The 19,516-nt window shown below is 41.2% G+C and overlaps 2 protein-coding genes across 2 annotated transcripts in view; one reads left to right on the top strand and one right to left on the bottom strand.

Annotated features, from left to right (window-relative positions):
- Nucleotides 1-19,516, bottom strand: part of TBCD (tubulin folding cofactor D) — a 117,564-nt gene that overhangs the window by 77,069 nt on the left and 20,979 nt on the right. The window contains 5 exon segments of the mRNA XM_027664101.1: nt 12,299-12,393; nt 15,421-15,495; nt 15,632-15,692; nt 16,500-16,639; nt 17,773-17,905. Of these exon segments, the coding sequence (XP_027519902.1) occupies nt 12,299-12,393; nt 15,421-15,495; nt 15,632-15,692; nt 16,500-16,639; nt 17,773-17,905 (504 nt within the window).
- ZNF750 (zinc finger protein 750) lies at nt 1,763-10,031 on the top strand. The gene is made up of 3 exons (XM_027664102.1): nt 1,763-1,875; nt 6,323-7,948; nt 8,363-10,031. The coding sequence occupies exons 2-3, from the start codon at nt 6,522-6,524 to the stop codon at nt 9,078-9,080; spliced, it is 2,145 nt and encodes a 714-aa protein (XP_027519903.1). The 5' UTR covers nt 1,763-1,875; nt 6,323-6,521; the 3' UTR covers nt 9,081-10,031.

Below are 19,516 nucleotides of genomic sequence, written 5' to 3'. Positions count from 1 at the left end.
GCAATTTTCTTCCAAAATAAAAAATTTGATCTGACTTTTTCAAAACCTACCTGCAAAAAAAAGACACCCAGTGATACCTTCCTTCAGCTACACACAACACACAAAGTGATCCACGTTTGCAGGAGGAAAATGAGGATGTTGTGTATATCCATGTGGCACCCAAATTACTGTCACCACTGAGCAGGGACTGCTGAGAAAGCAAAGGGTTTGTCTCCTTGGAGCTTCCAGACACTGCAAGACCTTTCTCTGCAGGCACAGTTTTCTAACAGACAAATTTTCTTCAAAATATTTTCCAACTAAATGGAAGAACGATAGACCATAAACACTCCTGTTATTCCATCTAAAGCCAAGGGATTTACAAACCACTAGTGAGTAATGTGACAGTAATATTACACCTTTTTACACTGCCATGCTGCATCACAGGAACATAAAAATAATTTAAAAATAAATTAAAAAACCCACACAAGAGCCACTCTTTTACCTTAAAATTAGTGCTTGCTTGTAATTTGATTTTTTTTCCAGAAACTTACACCAGCACAGCAAGGAGAAGGACGGTGACCTGTGTACCCACATAGGGAAGTAGATGTCTGTAAATAATTCCACCAAGCCAAAGGCAACACCTTTAAAATTATTTTTAAGACACTGCTTTAGAAACTGATTTTGAAACAACTTTTACCCACTGCCTAAACAGGTTTTGTAGTGACAATTTCCTTATTAATTTTCATTTAAAAGACCACACTTCTGCCACATATAAAATTCATCATACTTCCCTATTTTAAAGTTTCAATAATCTGCAACTGTCTTATCTATAGAGCAGTGGGTGAAACAAGAGGGTTCTTGTGTTCGTCCAGCTGAACCTCAGTTTTGAACAGAAGTTTTAACATCTCAGTGCCATTAGAATTAGTAACCAAAAGCCCCTTTGTTTATACATTAACAGGAATGTTTTTTAGACAGAGCCACAACTATCAAAAGATTTTCCTCTTTTACCAACCTGCACAGGAGAGGGTATCGTTTCCCTGAACAACTCAGCCCTGTCACCAGGAGACTGGCAAAGGTACTAATAAATTTGTCATTTACAAACCCTAAAACCCAACTAAAAGCCAGGCCCAGCACTAATCAGTGGGTTGACTTTCTCCCTTCACCGCTGGATTTCACAGCTCCTGAGCAAACACACAGACACGACAGTCAATCCCTCCTGCGGTGACTCCTTTCCCTTTCCAGGACCTGCACATTTGGCTGTCGATTATAGACAAGCTTTGGCAGGTTCCTGTGGCAAGCGAGCTTGGAGTCAGTTCAGTCCCGCCTTCGGAAAGGAGACTCGTGAAGGACAAAAAGATTTAAATAAAAATGAAGAGGGGGGAGGAAAAAAAAAACCCAGCAAGAATATTAAAGCTGCGAAAGCATTCAATAAAAAATGTCAGTCTCTATCAAAGAAGTAAAACCCTATTTGTAAGCTCTGCTACCCGCTGTGTAGAGTCAGTTCTGCTGCCCACGAGTCACTTGTACAGAAGTTAAAACATCCTCAGTGTTAACTAAGACATTTCTGACCCCACAACCGCCTCCCAGAGGAAGAGACAGCTGAGAGGTAAAGGTGGTTGTTGGAGGGCACAGGAGCTCTGTTCGATCCCGGGGTGCTGAGGTAATGCTGGAGGAGAGCGGTGGACGCAAACAAATGAATCGTAGCTGCAGGCTGGAGTAATATCAGGTGCATCTCTACACCCCGAGGGCTCAACTCCTACACGCTCAGGTCCCTCCCCTGGAACAGCCTCCTGCAGTTTCACTCAGGGCTCGGGCAGAGAACAGGTACTGCTCTCACAGCAGTGACAGCTCCAGCTCACCCGCGCTCGCCACGGCCCTCGGACACCCCCGTGCCTGGTAAGTCCATTCCTTTAGAACGTTTCTTTAAATGAAGTGTGTTTGTGTCCACAACTGAGGAGGAAATGCGAGGTGCTCGGTTCCCCAGCTGTCCCAGCAGCCGGGGTTACTCCAGCAGGTGCACTCACAGCACCACTCTCAGCTTTCAGCAGAAAGTTTCAACAGGAGATGGGAATGTTTTAGTCTTAGAGAAAATCTAACTCTTGCAAGTTTTTACAGTGATTCACTCTTGTTGGTGCAAAGGGTTTTTTAAGCACCTTTTTTTTTTTTCCTACAGGGAGTTAATGTATTATATTGAAGTATGAGAAAAAGCTGTATAGCTTAAAAATGCTGTGCTTGCTCTGCCAACTCTGTTTCACAGAGTCGTGTCGAGTACATCGGAAAAGCTCCTATGAAAATAAGGGGCACAAGCTTTGATTTATTAATTTTTCCAGCTTCTGGAAATTTAGCAGAAAATTGGATTGTTTTCCCTTTTCTAGCCAATTGAAGCGTATTAAGACATTGATTTATTAACTTAGTATGTACAAAGATTTTTACTCCTCACCCACGCTGCCTGAGCAACTCATTTAATCTCTGCTTCTGTGCTTCCTCTCGCACGCACGGACACACACACGGAGCTCCTGTGGGTCTGTACCTTCCACACACACTCCCTTCCCAGCCCACTGCTCTCAGCCACATTTCCTCCTAATTAACAAACAGTTGTGTTAAAATTTATCTTTCAGTTTGAAGGACCTGGAAGTTTAGCAGGGAGGGGTGGTTAATCGCTGGAAAATCTCAGCTAGAATAAAACTCACAAATCTAGTTCTTGCAACACCCTGGGTAGGTGACAATGGCATGTCCTTGGGTTATGCAATAATGCCACATCACAATATTTTAATTATAGCATGTCCTTCAAAATGTTCCACCCCAGTGAGTCCTCCTGGTCAGAGAGATCCACATCACCAGAAGGAGCCTGCAATAATAATGGGGTGGGCATGACCAGCTGTTACGTACTTTGCTGAAGCAGTGTCCTAAAAAGAAATGTAATTACTGTCCCTGCTTGTAATAAAAGACATTTTGAAATTTCCTCTTTGATCAGCTGGGCATCTTAAACAATTTGGACTACTTAAAACCCTAAGAAACAACATGCAGAGATCTGTATGCACATATCTCTGTGTGTGTATGAATACACATGTGCCTATGTGTGTATACACTTCTCCCCACGGACGTTTGTGTTGATATATTTACACACACACACACAATGTCCAACTACATTCCTGCTTTCTGAACCTGCCAAGAGGTTAAAGGCAAGGAAGGAGCAACAACCTGCTTTTAAAAATAGAAGGAAGAGAACTTGGAGCCATCAGCCTAAGGTTGGAAAGGGCGACAGGTTCGAAAGCCACGGGGAGGTTACTATTGACAAAAACAAACAGCTCAGACAACCTCAAGCTTAGCCAATATTGAATAACCTGCTTTCAATAAAAATACAAATAAATAATCTACTGAAGTTTCAAAACTAGAAAATCATAGTGATATATAATCATCTGCATTTGTACAGCCATGTCTACAGGAAATAAATTCTCAGTCTAAAAAGAAAAGTTACGTAAAAATTAGCATCCTGCTATTGAAGATTTTCTCCCATTTTTAAGGATATCAGGAGTTATGCACTGAAACTTTAAGAAAAAGAACTATGTATTTTCATTTTTCTAATATTAAATTTTAACTTCAGCAGCACAATACACTGTACAGCTGGAAGCAACTTTATTTATATAGGGACAGTTTTAATTGGTTGGACCTATTTTAAACCATCGATGTCCTTTCTGGCTGTGTTTGTGGGATCAAATAGTTTTAATGGGTTTTAATTATGAAATATGTCCCTCTGCCAGATACTCCCATGTTTTACTTAGAGACTGAAGGAGAAATTATCCTTCTTGTCTGGCTTTAGAAATATTTTATTACTGGCATTTTTAAACCATGAGAAAAGAAGGGATTAAATACTAAAAGAGAGAAAGAGAACATTCACCTGGCTGGCACTGACCTAAGTTTAGGAAAGGGTAAACACCCTTTAAAATGAGCTGCTTGCTCTGCACCTCCCAAGTCAGAGCAGCAGGTTTTGGGAGCCATCAAAACAAATTAAATGGAAAGGAATAAGGAGCTGTTGGAATGCTCTCCTGCTGTCTCCACGGCAAAGGAGCTGCAAGGCTCGAAATTTCGAACATTAAAACTGCAACAACACATTTTATCTCGTTAAGAAACGATAGTTAATACTCTGTCCAACAGGAATAACTTGAATCAAAGTTAAATACCGAGTACAAAGTCAGAGGGGGGAGGACAGGACACACAGGAATTTTCATTATGAAGCAAAGGAAAGCTGGCAGAACGAGGAAATCTAATTACCATCCCTTTATTACAAGTGCTGCACCTGAATGCAGATTCGGACGTTATCATAAATGGCTCAGCTGAGATGCAGTTTTGACAACAATATCTTTTTTTTCAAGAATAATTAGTACAAGCACTTCCAAGAAGATACAAAGAATAACAGGTCCAAACTGACTCAACCAAGTCCATTGCAAACTTTCCAAGTTAGTTATACATCATTAGTCAAAAATAAATGCAACAAGTTCACTTAAGGCAGAGAAAAAAAGCCCAGTTCCCTATCTGGACCTCTCCTCCTATGCCTCAATATTTCATTTATTTAATGTAAAAACATTTTTCTTAATCTTTCAAAGGAATTCTGCCTGTTGTAATTTAAAATATTTTAAAATACTATATGACTTTTTTTTTTTAATTTCTTGAACTACCATTTCAACCAGGCTCCAGTGACAAGACTTTAACATGCTGCTGCATTTTTGTTGTTGTTGTTATAGTATCAGTATCCAACTCAAACAACTAACAAAGCTTTGTTAAAACCTGAAAAACAAAAAGCTACTTCTCTAGACATTCCTTTTTCTTTAATCTGAAGCACATTTAATAGTTTGTTAGTTTTAGGAAAAAGTTTGATTGTTTTTTCCACTTAAAGAGCAGCTTTGCATTTTTCAGGGTGCCTTCACAATTACTATTTTAACAAAATTAATATTTCTATGACATCAGAAACAACATTTAATACAATTTGCTAGAATTACTGTACCTGATGAAACAAGCAGCAATTCTGTAGCTGTGCCTTCAGTTTTCATCATGTGTTGCCTGTCATTTTCTATTAAATAATCTCTGATTTAAGAAATGCAAAACATCTCTGCTTTAACTAAAATCTCACAGCACGTAATTACCAGCAATTCTTTTCATAAACTCAGGATTTTAATACTCCTAATTCAAACTTCTGTGTAAAAAGCTTTCTTTAGGAAAAAAAAAAAAAAAAGGAGCTATCTCGTCACCCTTACAATTAATATTCCTGTAGTTTCGGGTAACACAATAGATACAGTAGGTGGTTTTGCAACAGTCATCATTTTGATAATGATGCTTGTAGTTCATGATGAAATCATCAGTTTTTAGATCTCTGCCATAACACATCCTATAAAATCATGAGAACTTGACTGCGAGAGTTTCTCACGCCTTCAGAATCAGTGAACATAATGGAACAAGCCGGTACAAGCCCTCCCGACTTATCTACCCAGCAAATCACTGGGCTGGATAAAGTATCCACAACCTCCGTTTTTCCAGAGAAAGGCAGATAGATCCTTCCCCCATAAATCAATTGCTGTCAGACACTTTTTTTCCCCCGAGTTAACACACTTGGGTGTCCGTGTTAACTCCGTGCAATCGGCGAGGAGCCACACGCAGCAGGAGGACGGGGGAAGTGTTTATCAGGCAGAGGATTCCATTAGTCAGACACTGCAGTGCTCATTTCTCTTAATTGAATTAGGAAGAGGAAGAAAATCGGTGTGGTTTTATCCTTCGAGAGATTGGCCACTTTTGAGGTATCCACTGAGATTGGCTATTGGGAAATGTCACCCCAGTGAAGAGGGGTTGGTCAGTCTCAGAAAGAGCCCAGTCAGCCACCCAACTGCGACCCGTTCACCCCACCCTGTGTCACCAGAGCAGGAAATTCCCTCCTCGCTCTCCCCGACCGGCCCGACAGGCTCACCCCACATCCAGCACTGCCGGGACCTGCCCCTTCCCATCCCACCCACCTCCACTCCTCTCTCAGCAGCTCCGCCTGGATTTCTACTTTCATCTTCTCAATGAACGTTCCCCGGGTTTTCAAAGGGAACTCCCCCGAGCCGGCAGCAGGGGCAGGTGACAAGTGCTGCTGCTGGAAATTAGGCCACTTGTGTGACTGTGTCTGGGTGCAGGAGGATGCCAAAGGTCAATGCCTGTCCAACTCAGGTCTGGCATCCAGCACTTCTGTTTGTTTTAAAAAAAAAAACATCACAAATTATGCAGTACAAGGGGGAATGCAGTTAAGAGAATGCACTACTTTGTATTTTGTTCCAGTGTTCCACCACAGCTAATTTCAAACTTTGTGTTACAGTTCCTGCACTACCAGTGGCAAAAGCGCTGTTTTCCAGCACCCTCTTCCCTGAGACACCACAGGAGCTTCTCCTCACCTGGGAAGAAGGATTCTAGAAACCTGAAAAACCGGAAACATCACGAGGCTACTGAGGAAGGCGAACCACAAGAAAAGTTTTTATAAAGAACCATTACATTTAATTGTTTAAAGCAGAAAAAAAATGAGCCTCCTCAAAGAACGCAAACCCAAGAAGCCTCATTACATCCCAAGACCACCGGGAAAGCCGTTCAAGTACAAGTGTTTCCAGTGCCCCTTCACTTGCAATGAGAAATCCCATCTCTTCAACCACATGAAGTACGGCCTCTGCAAAAACTCCATCACTTTGGTGTCGGAGCAGGATCGAGTCATCAAGTGTCCAAAGAGCAGTTCCCTGGAGCCCAAACAGATCAATCAGCTCGAACCTCCCGTCAAACCAACCTCTTCCAAATCTGTCACAAACGGACTGTCGAGCCTCGATTCAAAGCCTCAGTATCCTTTTGCAAAAGAAGATGCCAAGGAAAATGTTGAGTTACAAAACCAGGCAACAAACGCAGCGATTCAAGGACAGAAACCTGCGAACCCGAAGGAAATAAGCCCTGCCAGCTCCGCAGCAGAGAGTGCCCTCAGCGTGCAGCCCCTGATGGAGGGCATGGTGAGGCCCTCGGCCTTCGTTCCCGTCGGAGAACACCGGGACAGCAAAGGCCCGGAGATCAGTGAAGCCTCTGAAATCCTGTCCCTCTCTAACAAAAGCTCCCCCTTCCACACCAAGTCTGCGTTTCATGCACCAGCTCACCCGTGGAAGGCGGGTTCTCCTTTCCTCCCAGAGTTTCCACACAAAGTCGCTCCCACGAAAGGCTTTGGTTCCATTTCACCTTACATGCAGCCAATGATTCCTGAGTACTCCCCCCACTTCTATGAGCACAGGCTGGCCATCTACACACCCTACCTGCTCCCAGGTAACTCGGAGTGTGAAAGCTCTGCCCTCTCTGTCTATGGAGCACAAGATCAAAGACACTTTCTTCCCCACCCTGGGCCACTTCCAAAACCCATAAATCCATCAGCATACGAACACTATAGATTGTTCCAACAATATCACTCCACTCCACCAATACCATATGGATTTTGTAGGCCAACAGATCCCCCATTTTACAGATTTTCACACGTAGCTGGTATAAACAGGGATCAAAACTCTCATCTGATGGAAGAAACTACCTTGCTGTACCCAGCTTCTTTAAGCCCTTCCCAACAATACCCTCTAAGCTCACATAAAAAACAAGCAGATTATGAAAAAGAAATGACATTGTTGCATGGCAAAGGTAACCCCAAGGATGACCAAAATGAAAGAGAGAATGCCAAAATGAGCCCTCTCGCGGGCAGCGCAGCAACGGGCTCCCCTGGCAGACCCAGCCCCACCAACTTCACCCAGACAAGCCACGCGTGCGAGGGCTTATTTGACCTCTCCAACAAGTCATCTTCCACATCCCTGGGCAAGTATGACCAACCAGAAGAAAACTTCACAGCCTTCAGACCCGTGAGAAAAAGCACTGACCAAGCGACTGCACTTCCAGGTGTGCAGACGCAGCAGGAGAGAGGGGACTCACCCACCAGGTAAAGTAACAAAATCACTTTGCAAGTGCTTGTCAGGTTTACCAGGGGCACGCAAAGACAGATGGGCACATGTCATGCAATGCCCCTTAAATATATTTAAATTTACAGCAGGGAGACAACATGTTCTGTACTAACTGTGCACAGCACAGTGCAGCCCACAGCAGCCCACTCACCTCTCTTTAAGGGTACCAGGCATTTCCAGTGCAGTAACTATGTGTGTGTTTGTGTACTTCAGGGAATTACCTGTATTACAGTGATAGGTCTGGTGAAAGGGACTTGGGGAGTTGAAGGAGAAACAACAAAATTGTCAGACTTCTAGCCTAGAAGTCCAGATTTTTTCCTCCTCCTGCCCCTCAGCCCCCAGTTCAAAAGAGCAACTGATAGTGAATTCTCTTTTCTCCTCATTTCTTTCAGCATTAACGTCACTGATGAAGACTCACACACACAGCCTGACAGCCAGAACAACGCAGGCTCACTGTCCAACACAGAGGAAGACACGGGGATAGCTCCTCTCAATCTCTCCAAAAAGGCCGACACAAGCACAGGACCTATCCACGAGCACGTGTACAAAACCCCATCCAAACCAGAGAGGCAGAGCTTTCTGGACCTGCAGGACGTGCCCCTGAACCTCTCGGTGAAGGATTCCTGTAACACAGCGAGCCTGAAAACGTCCTTCCACAGCCCATCTCAGGACAACGGCGCTGCCGCCACCCCTGGCACCGAGAGCGAGAGCTCCGGGGTGGAGGGAGGCAACCCCAAGAACCCCACCAGCAGTGCCTGTGACAAATCCTTCCCAGGACAGCGCAGCGAGGCTCAGGATCTGCGGCTCATGGAGAGCTGTGACGAGCAGAAGCAGACGGCGGCCGTGGCCCTGTGCCAGCTGGCCTCGTACAGCCCCGGCACGGCCCGGCTGGACAGCGACGGGCAGAGCCCCCAGGACAGCAAAGCTCTGGCCACGGAAGCCTCCTGTAATTCCTCTGATGCTCAGGATACTCAGTGCAATCAGAAAGTTAAGGGGCAAAAAAGGACAAATCAAAAGGAATCCGCAAAGGCCCAGCAAGGCGCTAAGAGAGTCAGGCCCAATGACTGCAGCAGAGTCTTCACCTTGAGGAAGAGGACAAGAGTGTCCTAATCCTCCCCTTTTCTGGTCACAGGAGCTGGTTACCAGCAACATCACGGAATTCCTACAATGTGTCTCTCATTGGACTTGGCCCTTGACAAGATGCATTCCATCTCTCCATTGTAAATAATGTTTATAATTTTATATTAATATTTTTAAGTAACTGAACTTTGCCTTGTATAAGCTCAGGTTTTGATGAGTGAATTTTTGCATTCATTACTAAAGCCAAAGTACATTAGATGAGTCTTTAAGGGGTTTTTGCAATTGTATTGATGTAAAATAACTTTTACAACTTCTTTTCTTAAAAGATGTTTAAGCTCTAGAAATAATATTGCTCAACAACATGCTGCCATAGTCTTTTTTCAGGCTTAACTTCATCTAGTAGAGGGGATTTTTGTCTTTTTTCTTTGAAAACCTTTTCATGTCACTGTGCAGTAGTTTAAATAAGCTTAAGATTAAACCTGGCTATTCAGAATTTACTGTAAAAACTGCTCTGTGTATGAATGCACTTTGCCATTCTGCCATAAGACAGAACAGATCAAATTTAGTTACTCAGAGACAGATGCCAGTTTAACCAAACTGACCCAAAGCCTGTTTAAGTGAGCTCTCCTCACACTAAGACCAAGATTCAAGTCAAACCAAAGAAAGCCTGAATGGGTTTAACAAATGAAGTTCATGTTCAACTTTAAATGAATCACTACGAAAACAACACTGAAAATATGAAGAACTAAACAGTTTAGGTGCCTGCTTTGCTGAGGTTAGACAGACACTGGGCAGCCTTCAAACTCCAGGTCTAAAAGGTTATTTATATAATTTATTTCACCTGAGGCAAACTCTCCTGGTGAAGGTCCTGTTTCAGTATGTGTGTATCACTCACTGTCATTTTCTGTGTGCTTCTACAGACAGCCCAAACTAATTCCTGCTTCTATGACTGTGTATATAAACTGGCAGTTTTTCAAATAAATCTTGTGATCTGTATTTAAAATATATGGAAAGTCGTTCATGAACACAAACGCATTCACTACACTATAACATGTATGTTGAAGAAAAAGCAGCCAGAAATTGCTAACTAAATTTTCAGTTGACAAGCAGAATTTTGGCATGAACACCAATCGACCCTAAAGGAGCTTCTTTCAGATGCAAATTCATTATGCACATAATTCATCCATACTTCAGCTCCACATAACAAAGCTCAAAATTCCTTCTGCCTTAAAGCTGCTGTCCAGCTTATCCAAACTGCTACAGAAGTTTTAAACTAAAATAAGGCTGCTCCCCTGTGTAAATTTGCACAGTGGCAGTATCAGCATAAGGATAAACCCAGAGGGAGTGTTATTCACATAAACCCATGGGTATACATTTTTCACTGATCATTATTCAGGTAAAATACATCCTCCCCTGCCTGAGCATCACTAGTAGGTGTGAACCTACCTAAGGAAGTGGAGTTGCATTCAATATAATGCAGAATTCCCAGATTTTTTTCCCCTCATGTTTCATGCTGTGGTGCTCTGAGCCAACAGCTCAGCCAGAGCATTGTAACCAGTTCAACATTAAACAGTAAATTACAGGGGTTCAGCTTCCGAGCTAAGAAACAAAATGAGAATACACTGATCTGTAATTTCATCTTTCACAGAAAAAAGCTTCTCCCAGATTATCAGAAGGCAAGAATAGCAACCTGAGTTTGAACAGAGGGAATGAGGTAACAGGAAAAGCTCAATTAACTCAAATGACAACAGCAAGCAGTAAGTCAGGGTGATGTATAGAGCTGTACATCAGTATGTCATTAAATAAGGAGAAAGGGCTGCTTTCCAGTCCAAGTTTAAAGCTTCAAGCTTAGGACAGACACTACCAAATCCCTAATTTCCAAACACAAAATTACAGTCTAGTGTCACCACTGCTGCTTTTCACACTACATTACTATTTGCCTCACTATTCTCTGGAAGCAGAAAGTTTCATAGTTACCTTTATCCATAATTTAAAAAAAAAACCTCATGTATCTCTTTTCTTGTTAATTTGAATGTAAGAGAAAAAGGAAAACATTCTTGGTGGTTTTTCCATACACTTCAAGGATTTGTTCTCCCCCATCTCTATACAAATATTATCCATAAAAACAAGCTCCAGTGATGAACTCTACCTGATCTCCCCTCCTCAAATGAAATAAAAATCTCTGACATGAGGTTATCCAGATTCCCTGACAGAGATGTACAGTTTTGCTTTTGTCAGAGGCTTACCTTTGGAGGATTTTCCATTCATGATTCCCCAGCCTTAAGCTGGGAGGTTTTTAACTGTTTCACCTTTATCACGTAAGGGCAAAAGTAATTAAAAAGAGAAACCAACTGAAGGCTCACTGCACAAACCTTCTCACGTGCAGCACGTGCCACACTGGACATGAATTCTTTCTATGGAGACACAGTAATAAACTGTATTAAATGCCATATTTTACAGATCTTCAGAATAGGAAAGATTTGGCAACACCAGTTTTGAAACATTTTTAAATTTAGGGTTCAACTTCTCTGTTCAGCACAGGAGCACCAGAGGGGATCCAAAGAACCACCTGGAACAAGACACTGCTGTAAAAGCACCCAAGAGTGGATGTGTACTGCTGCACTGTGCTTTTGTCATTCCCACTCTGTAAAACATTGACCAAAATCACAGAGAACTCCTCCTTTTCACATTAGTACCTCTGTACTTCAATGTATGTTGAAAACTACAGAACACACAAAGAAACAATTCCTCTGCCCTGTTCTTTTTCTTTCCATCCTGCTATTTCAAAAACCCATTAAAAACATAAACAGTTAATGTATAAATTACATGAAACTGGCCTTTGAAATTTAACCAGAAACAAACAGCACAAGCTACTGGCTTTAAAGTGCAAGTTAGTCATCAATTATTTAATATATTCTATTTAAATAATGACACTGACACAATATAGAGACATTCAGAATTATTTTATACAACTGCACAAAGAAACATGGGAGGGAGGAAGAAAGAAAAAAAACCCCAAGAAATTATTCCATTTTGGAAAGAAATATTTATTAAGTATAAAAAAGGCACACCCAAGCCAATGCTTTGACAGAAGTACTTAAATATCCCCATGGGCGTATGTTTTACTCCAGAATTCAATACTGAATCCTTCAGCACACTCACATCAGCAAATTCCAGCCTATTGCCACACATTTGATCTCTAATAATACAAATTGTTATTTCATGAACTTATATGACCTCCAACTCACCATCTGAAATTCGGGAAGGGAGCAGCAATCCTCTCCTGCCCAGTTCGGCCAGGGCCAGGCACCCCCCGTGCCACGCGTTGTCCGTCTCCTGGAAACTGGTGTTAGAACAAAACTGGGTTAAAACTGACCCTCCCTTTCAGAATTGCATTTCTCATGGGGAACCCCTAACGCTTTAAAAGACCCCTCTCATCCAAACCTGCATGTGCTTATTGTGTTATTGACCCTGCTGGACTTGTAAAATAGAAGAATGACAAGCTGAACGTGTTTTCCTTCCCGTTTGTGCAACATAAATACTGCTATAAATGTGACCAAATAAGCAAAAAACCCATTTATGGCTATAAATGTAACTCAGCACAAAAGAGTACAATACCTGAAACTCATCCAGAAAAGGAAAACAACTTTCTAGTACACTGTAAAAGATGTAGATTTACAGAATATACCCAAAATAACCAATGAATTTAGTGCCAAACACAGTCCTTAACTTGCAAAAGAGGTTCAAGTGACAGTTCCCAACAAACACATCACAGGAGTTTATGCACTGAGCAAACAGTGGTGTTTATCTACCTTTAAAAAGCATAAACCAGAGAAACTTGTAGTGAACACAGTAAAAAATACCTGAAATGGCAAACAATTTGTGGTGGGGTGGCAGATAACGAGTGGAAAGGGGAAAGGTTGAACGCTACAGGGTTAAACATACACAAAGTTCATTTTGTATTAAACTAGGGTTAGGAATCTGAGAATAAAACATTGACCAGACAGACTAGATCATATATCAAAGTTTCATCTCTCCCAGAATCCCCTCTCTGACAAAGACCAAGAGCAGATGCTCAGCCAAAGATGCAGCATGAAGGACCATTCCCTTATTGCCTCCCCCTGGCTCTGGCAATCACCAGCAGACACTGCTCCAGCCAGAGGTTGCAGCCAGATGCCAGATTTAATAACCTCTGAAGGGACTCTCTTCCATTAATTTGTATAATCCCTTTTTGAACTCCCTTTACACTTTTGGCTCCCATAACATCCCGTGGCAATGACTTCCACAGGTTAATTATAATTGCGTGAAAATGCACTTCCTGATGCCTCCCTGCTCTCACATCATGGGAGAGAGTGAAGTGTAAACAACCACTTGCTTTCCCCTTCCTCCACATTGATAATGGAGATACATAAAATCACGTCCCTCTGCTTTTTCTTTCCACCTGTAAGCAGCTCCATCAATTAAATCACTTTTGACTGTTCAGTTTTGTTATCTCTTCCTTTCCTAATATCCAACATTCCATTTGCCATTTTCCCTGTCAGCTGCTGAGCACTTCAACACTTGGACAGGTCAGTGGCTTCCAGCTGTTTTACAGTGAGCAGCATTTGCCTCAAGAGCATCAGTTTGCACTCATTAGACATTATATTTTATACGTCATTTACTGGCTCGTTACTTAACTTGGGCTTCTATAACATTTTCCTGTCCACTTTAGCTCTCCCTACATTAAATCATCAGCTGATTTCCTCACCTCCTTGTTCCTCTTTTTTCCAGGATTCTTTATGGGTACATTGAACAGCACAGGGTTCACACAGACCCTGGCAGGACTGTGATGATCATCTCCCTACACCGTGAAAAATGATCCCTTATTTCTTCACTGACTCTTGTCTACATATTACCTACCTACAAATAAGAAATCCTTTATTCTTATCCCAAGAGATATAGCCAAGTGCCTCTGACAAGCAACTGATTTATTCTTATTTTGGACACATTTAGTCAGAGAACCCAGCAGAGATTCCCTCTGTCCTTGCCTACGTTTGTTCCCAGGTGTTTCTGAAGAAAGCAGGTCACTCAATTACTAGTTGAGTTACTCACCCCTATGACTTGAAAAACAAGGAAAGAAAACACTCTGGGTGCAGGTCTTTGAAGCTCCAGGGATAATTGAGATCAGCAGCACCTCTTAAATTAATCACAGTACCACAGTGGAAGGATCATCTAAGTGGATACTTTCCTTGCAAGTTTTTAAGACTTTATACCTTCTTTCTTTTTAACGTGTCATCCTTTGAGCTGGTATTTTTAATTTGTACTCTCAACAAATGTGTGAGGACTTCTTAAAACTGAGTACATCTGAGTGACAAACTGAACATGACCAGTATTTCCTGTCAATAAAGAAATTCTTTTTGTTACTGGCTTACTCTAAACCACTAGTTTAGATTTTCAGGTACTCAACAGAGACCCGATGAGCAATTTGATATTTAAAAAAAGCACATGAGACTTGTTTAATAACTTAGTCCTTTACATGCCCTGACATCCAACACTGAAGTGCTCCAAAAGAACATCCTCATAGTTCTTTGTGACCCAGCTGGAGATTAAACTGGCCCCAAAGCCCCTCTGACACAGCCAGAGCACAAGCCTTAGCAAGAGGGTAAGAACCAGCATATTGCAACACTCTCAAAAACACTTCCAAACTCTGGCAGATCATGGGCAAGTTCACAGACAAAAAGCACACTTTTTATTCAGGTAAGTACTTTCAGTATCCACAAGGTCCTGTGGCACGAAGTTTTCACACTTGAACTCTGTGCTGCATCACTAACCACGCCTTGTCCTTATTCCAAACCTGCCACCTGATGCTTGAGTTTGCTTCTAGTAATATAAAATGTAGAGGGCAACCATTTCCACACCATTCCCCAGTTCATAAACCTATATTATACCCCATTTATTCCACATTCTCCCTATGTGTTTCAGCCTCCCCTCACACAAAGATGGCTTGTTACCTCTGGTGATCCTCAAAACCCTTCTGAACATCATTTCCAGTGTCACTGCATTTCTGAGGATGGACACTACACTCAAGACATGAGCCTTGAGCACACACAGGAACTTCTAAAGCACCAAGTTAATGAGCATTTTTTTTATTCTTCCTAAGTTCAATTTCAGTCCTTCCACCTTACCTTCGAATGGGGTCAAGAGGAAGGATTAGGAATAATTTCTTTATTGAACACCCTTAGCCCATCTGTGCCTTCAAAGATTTTGAAATCTGGGAGAAGGGTAGTAACAAAATTTACAGATTTTTAGACCTGTCTCCCTAACTCTTGTCCCCCTGTTCCACAAGCAGCCATGTTTCAGATGCATGGAAAGCCTGCAATAAGATTTTTACCTGAAACAGTCCAACAGAGACCCGATCACGTCATCTGCTAATTCTTTTGGAAGTCTTCCAGTTATTCTACCAATTCTACAGAAGTTAAAAGAAAAAGAAAGAGAAGTATACAGTGACTCATTAGAACTGCAGTCAGCTAGTAAGTCATAAAAAAAATTAGTATTTCTATATTGTTTACTTCAGTTGATCAGAGTAACCACAACAGACCTACCCTTTGGCTGCAGACCACCTGACGATGGTGTCTTTGTCCTTCAGCCCAACCAACAATTGCTCTGCAAATAATTTTATTTAAAAAAAAACAAATTAGTCTCATTGAACACCAGAAAGATTTCTTAAAATGTTCAAAATTCATCTTCCTCTTAAAAAAACCCTGCCTCTTTAATAAAAACCTTTGTATCTAGATTTCTTCCGTTAGTCACCCATGTACAACTCAAAAATCAAAGAAACATGTCTAAATTGTTTTCAAAAAGAGAAAATCAGATTTGAAATTTTAAGTCGGGTAAAAGATTCAAAATGGAGGTCATGGAGCTTTTTGCAGAGGTTCATTAGATTATTCAGTCATAAAAGTCTTCTGATGCAATTCTGGTCTATTTATTTACAGAATATTCACCAGCCAGCAAGCAGAGGACCTGCTGTACAGCTGCACACTATTAAAAATGCTGTTCCTTTCATACTACCACGGTCTAAAAATTAAACCATAACTCTTCAGCTTTCATGTGACATAATTTTTTGGTGTGTATTTCATTACAAATTTTAATTCAGCCTTCCATTTGTGAAAGGTTCAAGGTACCTCTTTCACATTACTGGATAAAACTGGTAAAACACATTTCAGTATCTCCATGCCCTAACCCCACAAGAAGTGCTCCAGTACTGACTTTCTGCTGGAGATGCTGAAAACCAAATAATCTGACAAAACATAACCTATTTGAATCAGTTGCACAGACTGAAATTTTAGAGTCTTTCCAATTGTTCACGTTTAGCACAGACACCCACGTGACTTTCTTAGCCCTAAGCGGGTTGTTTTCCAACATATGTTTAATTTGTGGCACTATAACAATTTCTCTCCAGTTTTAACACACCTACAACGTTTTCAATCTCTGCTGGGATGTCATATTCCTCATCATCATCAGCTTCAGCAGCAGTTTCTCTCTTTTGGTTCTGCACAACAGCACCCTGAGCTTGCAGGTTGGCAGCCAGAGAGCGACAGCCACGCTGGTACCTGCACAACAAACACACATTGCATTGATTTTTCTGCTTTATTTTCCAACTGAAATAGGGACATGCTGACACAAAGCCTGTCTGTCACATTCCTACACCTCCCAGGCTACAGCTCTCCACTTATTTAGTGGCTGCTTTAAAGGAAAGGGAGAAGTATCCCACTCTCCTTCCTCCTGACCCAGTTGTCTGTTTTCCAAGGTGAGAAGAGCCAGACTATTCAAATGGTTCCTTTTCATTATCCCTCCCTTTCCTGTTTCAGTATAACCTATTTTCCACTGCTGACAATAAAGAGAGGCAAAATTCCCATGCCCTGAAAGACTCTCTGAAACCTAAAAAAAAAATAAAAATTAATAAAATCAGCTTATTAAAAATTGTTTTTTAAATGTTAAAGCCAGCTTAGTACTTTCTGACCGAGTTGTATTCGGATATTTAGCCCCTGGTGTAGATGCATTCTTACAAAAGATAGACTTCACATGCTAAACTGACTTTTGCCATTGGGCAAGGTACATTCTCCACCTAAAAAGAATTTTCTATGCCTAAGGATGTTCTCAAAAGCTGGTAAAATAAATACAATAAAAATAGTCACCAAGGAAGCCTGCAATTTTAAAATATCAGTGCGAGAAATCTCAAAAAGAGTTTGCCCTCTGGCAGTACATAAAACCAGACACCAAAACCTGACTAATATGCAAAACCAGAGTGGGATTGCAAACCACTTTTCCCCTGTGAACTTTCTATCGAATCAGGGTAGTACCAGGTAATGGAAAAAGTTATGTTCGCTCTTACAAAATTGTACTAAATCAGGAACAAAGGTCGGAGTCTTCCCATATTTCATGAGTTGTGCGTTATATGGGAACAGGCTTCTGCCTGTGCAATGTGCAAAGCCAGATTTGGCTAATCCCAGCCCCAGTTCATGTTCCAAAATTGAAAAAAATTACAGAAAACTACAGCAGAAGAAATCTACTTTTTCCAAATAGTACAAATGAACAATATGTTCGTTCCCAAATAACACAGGGACTTCTTTTTCTTTTAGGGAAGTTTAAGAGAGCAGAAGACAAATATACAGATTTAGGTATTTCTAAGTTTTTTATCCTTTTGGAATTTATTTTCTTCTAACTATTCCAGCTTTAAACTGACCTCCATTTTGCCACCTTTGGCTTCACAAATGTCAGCCCCAGTCTCTGAACCAGTTTCATGCCCAGCTTGCGCAGGACCATCTGGTTGCTCTCTGACAACTTGCACTTGTCCAGACACTCGAGCACGGTAACAGCTGGAAAACAAAACAAACTGCTTTTCAAAAAACTCTTGCTATGAAAATCTTAACAGTTTTGAATGTCCCTTAGAAGATTCAAATTTTCAAAAGGTGCTACTGAAATGCAAATGCCTTATTACCTACTTTGTAGTAGCTCTGACACTGGTCAAATGGTGGCAATACCCTTCACTGCCCAAGCAGGAAGGATGGCTTTGAGGATTCATTTTGACTATGAAAATGATCATCTGCATTCTCAGAGTGCTTATGCCTCTAATTCTCACTGGAAGCAAAATGTTCAAGTGTATTGCAGGGCCTGAGAATTTTCAGTAATCTAACAGAACCAAGATTCAGAAAATATTCATTTACTCAGAAAACTCATCAGTTCCTGCACACCCTTTCCTTGTTCAGTATTTTCAGGCAGCACCAACTTAACTCCTCTGGCACAGAGATTTTTATGAGGATGGATGTCCATAAACATTTAGACATGAGAAACACTGTGTATGTGTAAACAGTCAGCCACAAAACCTCTCATCTGGGCACATCAAAGGGAACAAAGTTATTTGTCCAGCGAAGTAAAAAAAACACAGGGAAAGGAAAATCTTGGGCTAATGAGTATAAGGCTCCAGGTTTCCAAATTTTCAAAGGGAACCCATGCCTATTACAAATAAAAAAGACCTTTTGTAATTTTATCAGGTTGAAAATAATTCTTGATTGAAGGCTGACCATGAGCTAATAGAGACTAATGACCTGGGCTCTGAAGGACCATCATTCTTCCAAACAACACTGCACACAAGGAATCACCCTGGCAGAATGCTCTGCAACCTCTTCCTCCAGTATCAGGGTTTTCAAAATACAGAGATCAAAGAAAATCCAATTATTTCAAAGTCTGAGAAGCTGTAGGACACGACTTACAAACCTCCTCAGTCTTTGAAAAGGCAGGGGATGGATCCTGACCTACTAAAATACTATTAAATGATCCATGCAGACAACAAGGTGAAGCCAGTGATGATGACCATTGCTTGGACACCTTCCAGCAACCTGGATTTTTTGCAGTTATAAAAGCTTGAGAGACTGATGGTTTAGGAGGAAGAGGCTGCAGAAACATCAATATTCACAGAGAGAAAAAAATTAAGAATATACAAATATAAGCCTCTTCCAAGTCCTCTCAGCTCTCAAATCACTGTAATATCTACAGATCCACGTAATGGCTTCAGGACTAGTGTTTGTTTTTAAACCAAGTTCTATGTCACAAATTACTTCAAACAGGACCTTTCTTTGACATTTGCCTATTTCTTTTCTCCTATTTCATCCTCAGATTTGTTATAACTAAAAATCTGAGGCATTTTTTGTCTCTCACATTTTTTTATCCTGAACGGTTTCCACCCGAATATCTGCTTCTCAGTTGTGAGAATTCAGATTTTCTAAGGTAAATTTAGTCACTGGTACACCCCTGATTTTTCCCTTATTACCAGACTCATAACTACTCAATATTCTTTCTGTGCCATGGGCCAAAGAATCTGCTTTTACCATCAGGGTTCATTTTGTGGGCTCAATATGCTCTTTCCATACCCGTTAAGACTATTGTGTTGTACAGTTGCATATTTCAAATTATGTAATTTTGTGTCATAT

The sequence above is a fragment of the Corapipo altera genome, unplaced genomic scaffold (genome assembly GCF_003945725.1).
Source record: "Corapipo altera isolate COAL_440 unplaced genomic scaffold, ASM394572v1 122, whole genome shotgun sequence".
Lineage (NCBI taxonomy): Eukaryota > Metazoa > Chordata > Aves > Passeriformes > Pipridae > Corapipo > Corapipo altera.
Note: the sequence above shows the minus strand (reverse complement) of the source record. Positions and strands in the feature narration are given on the sequence as shown.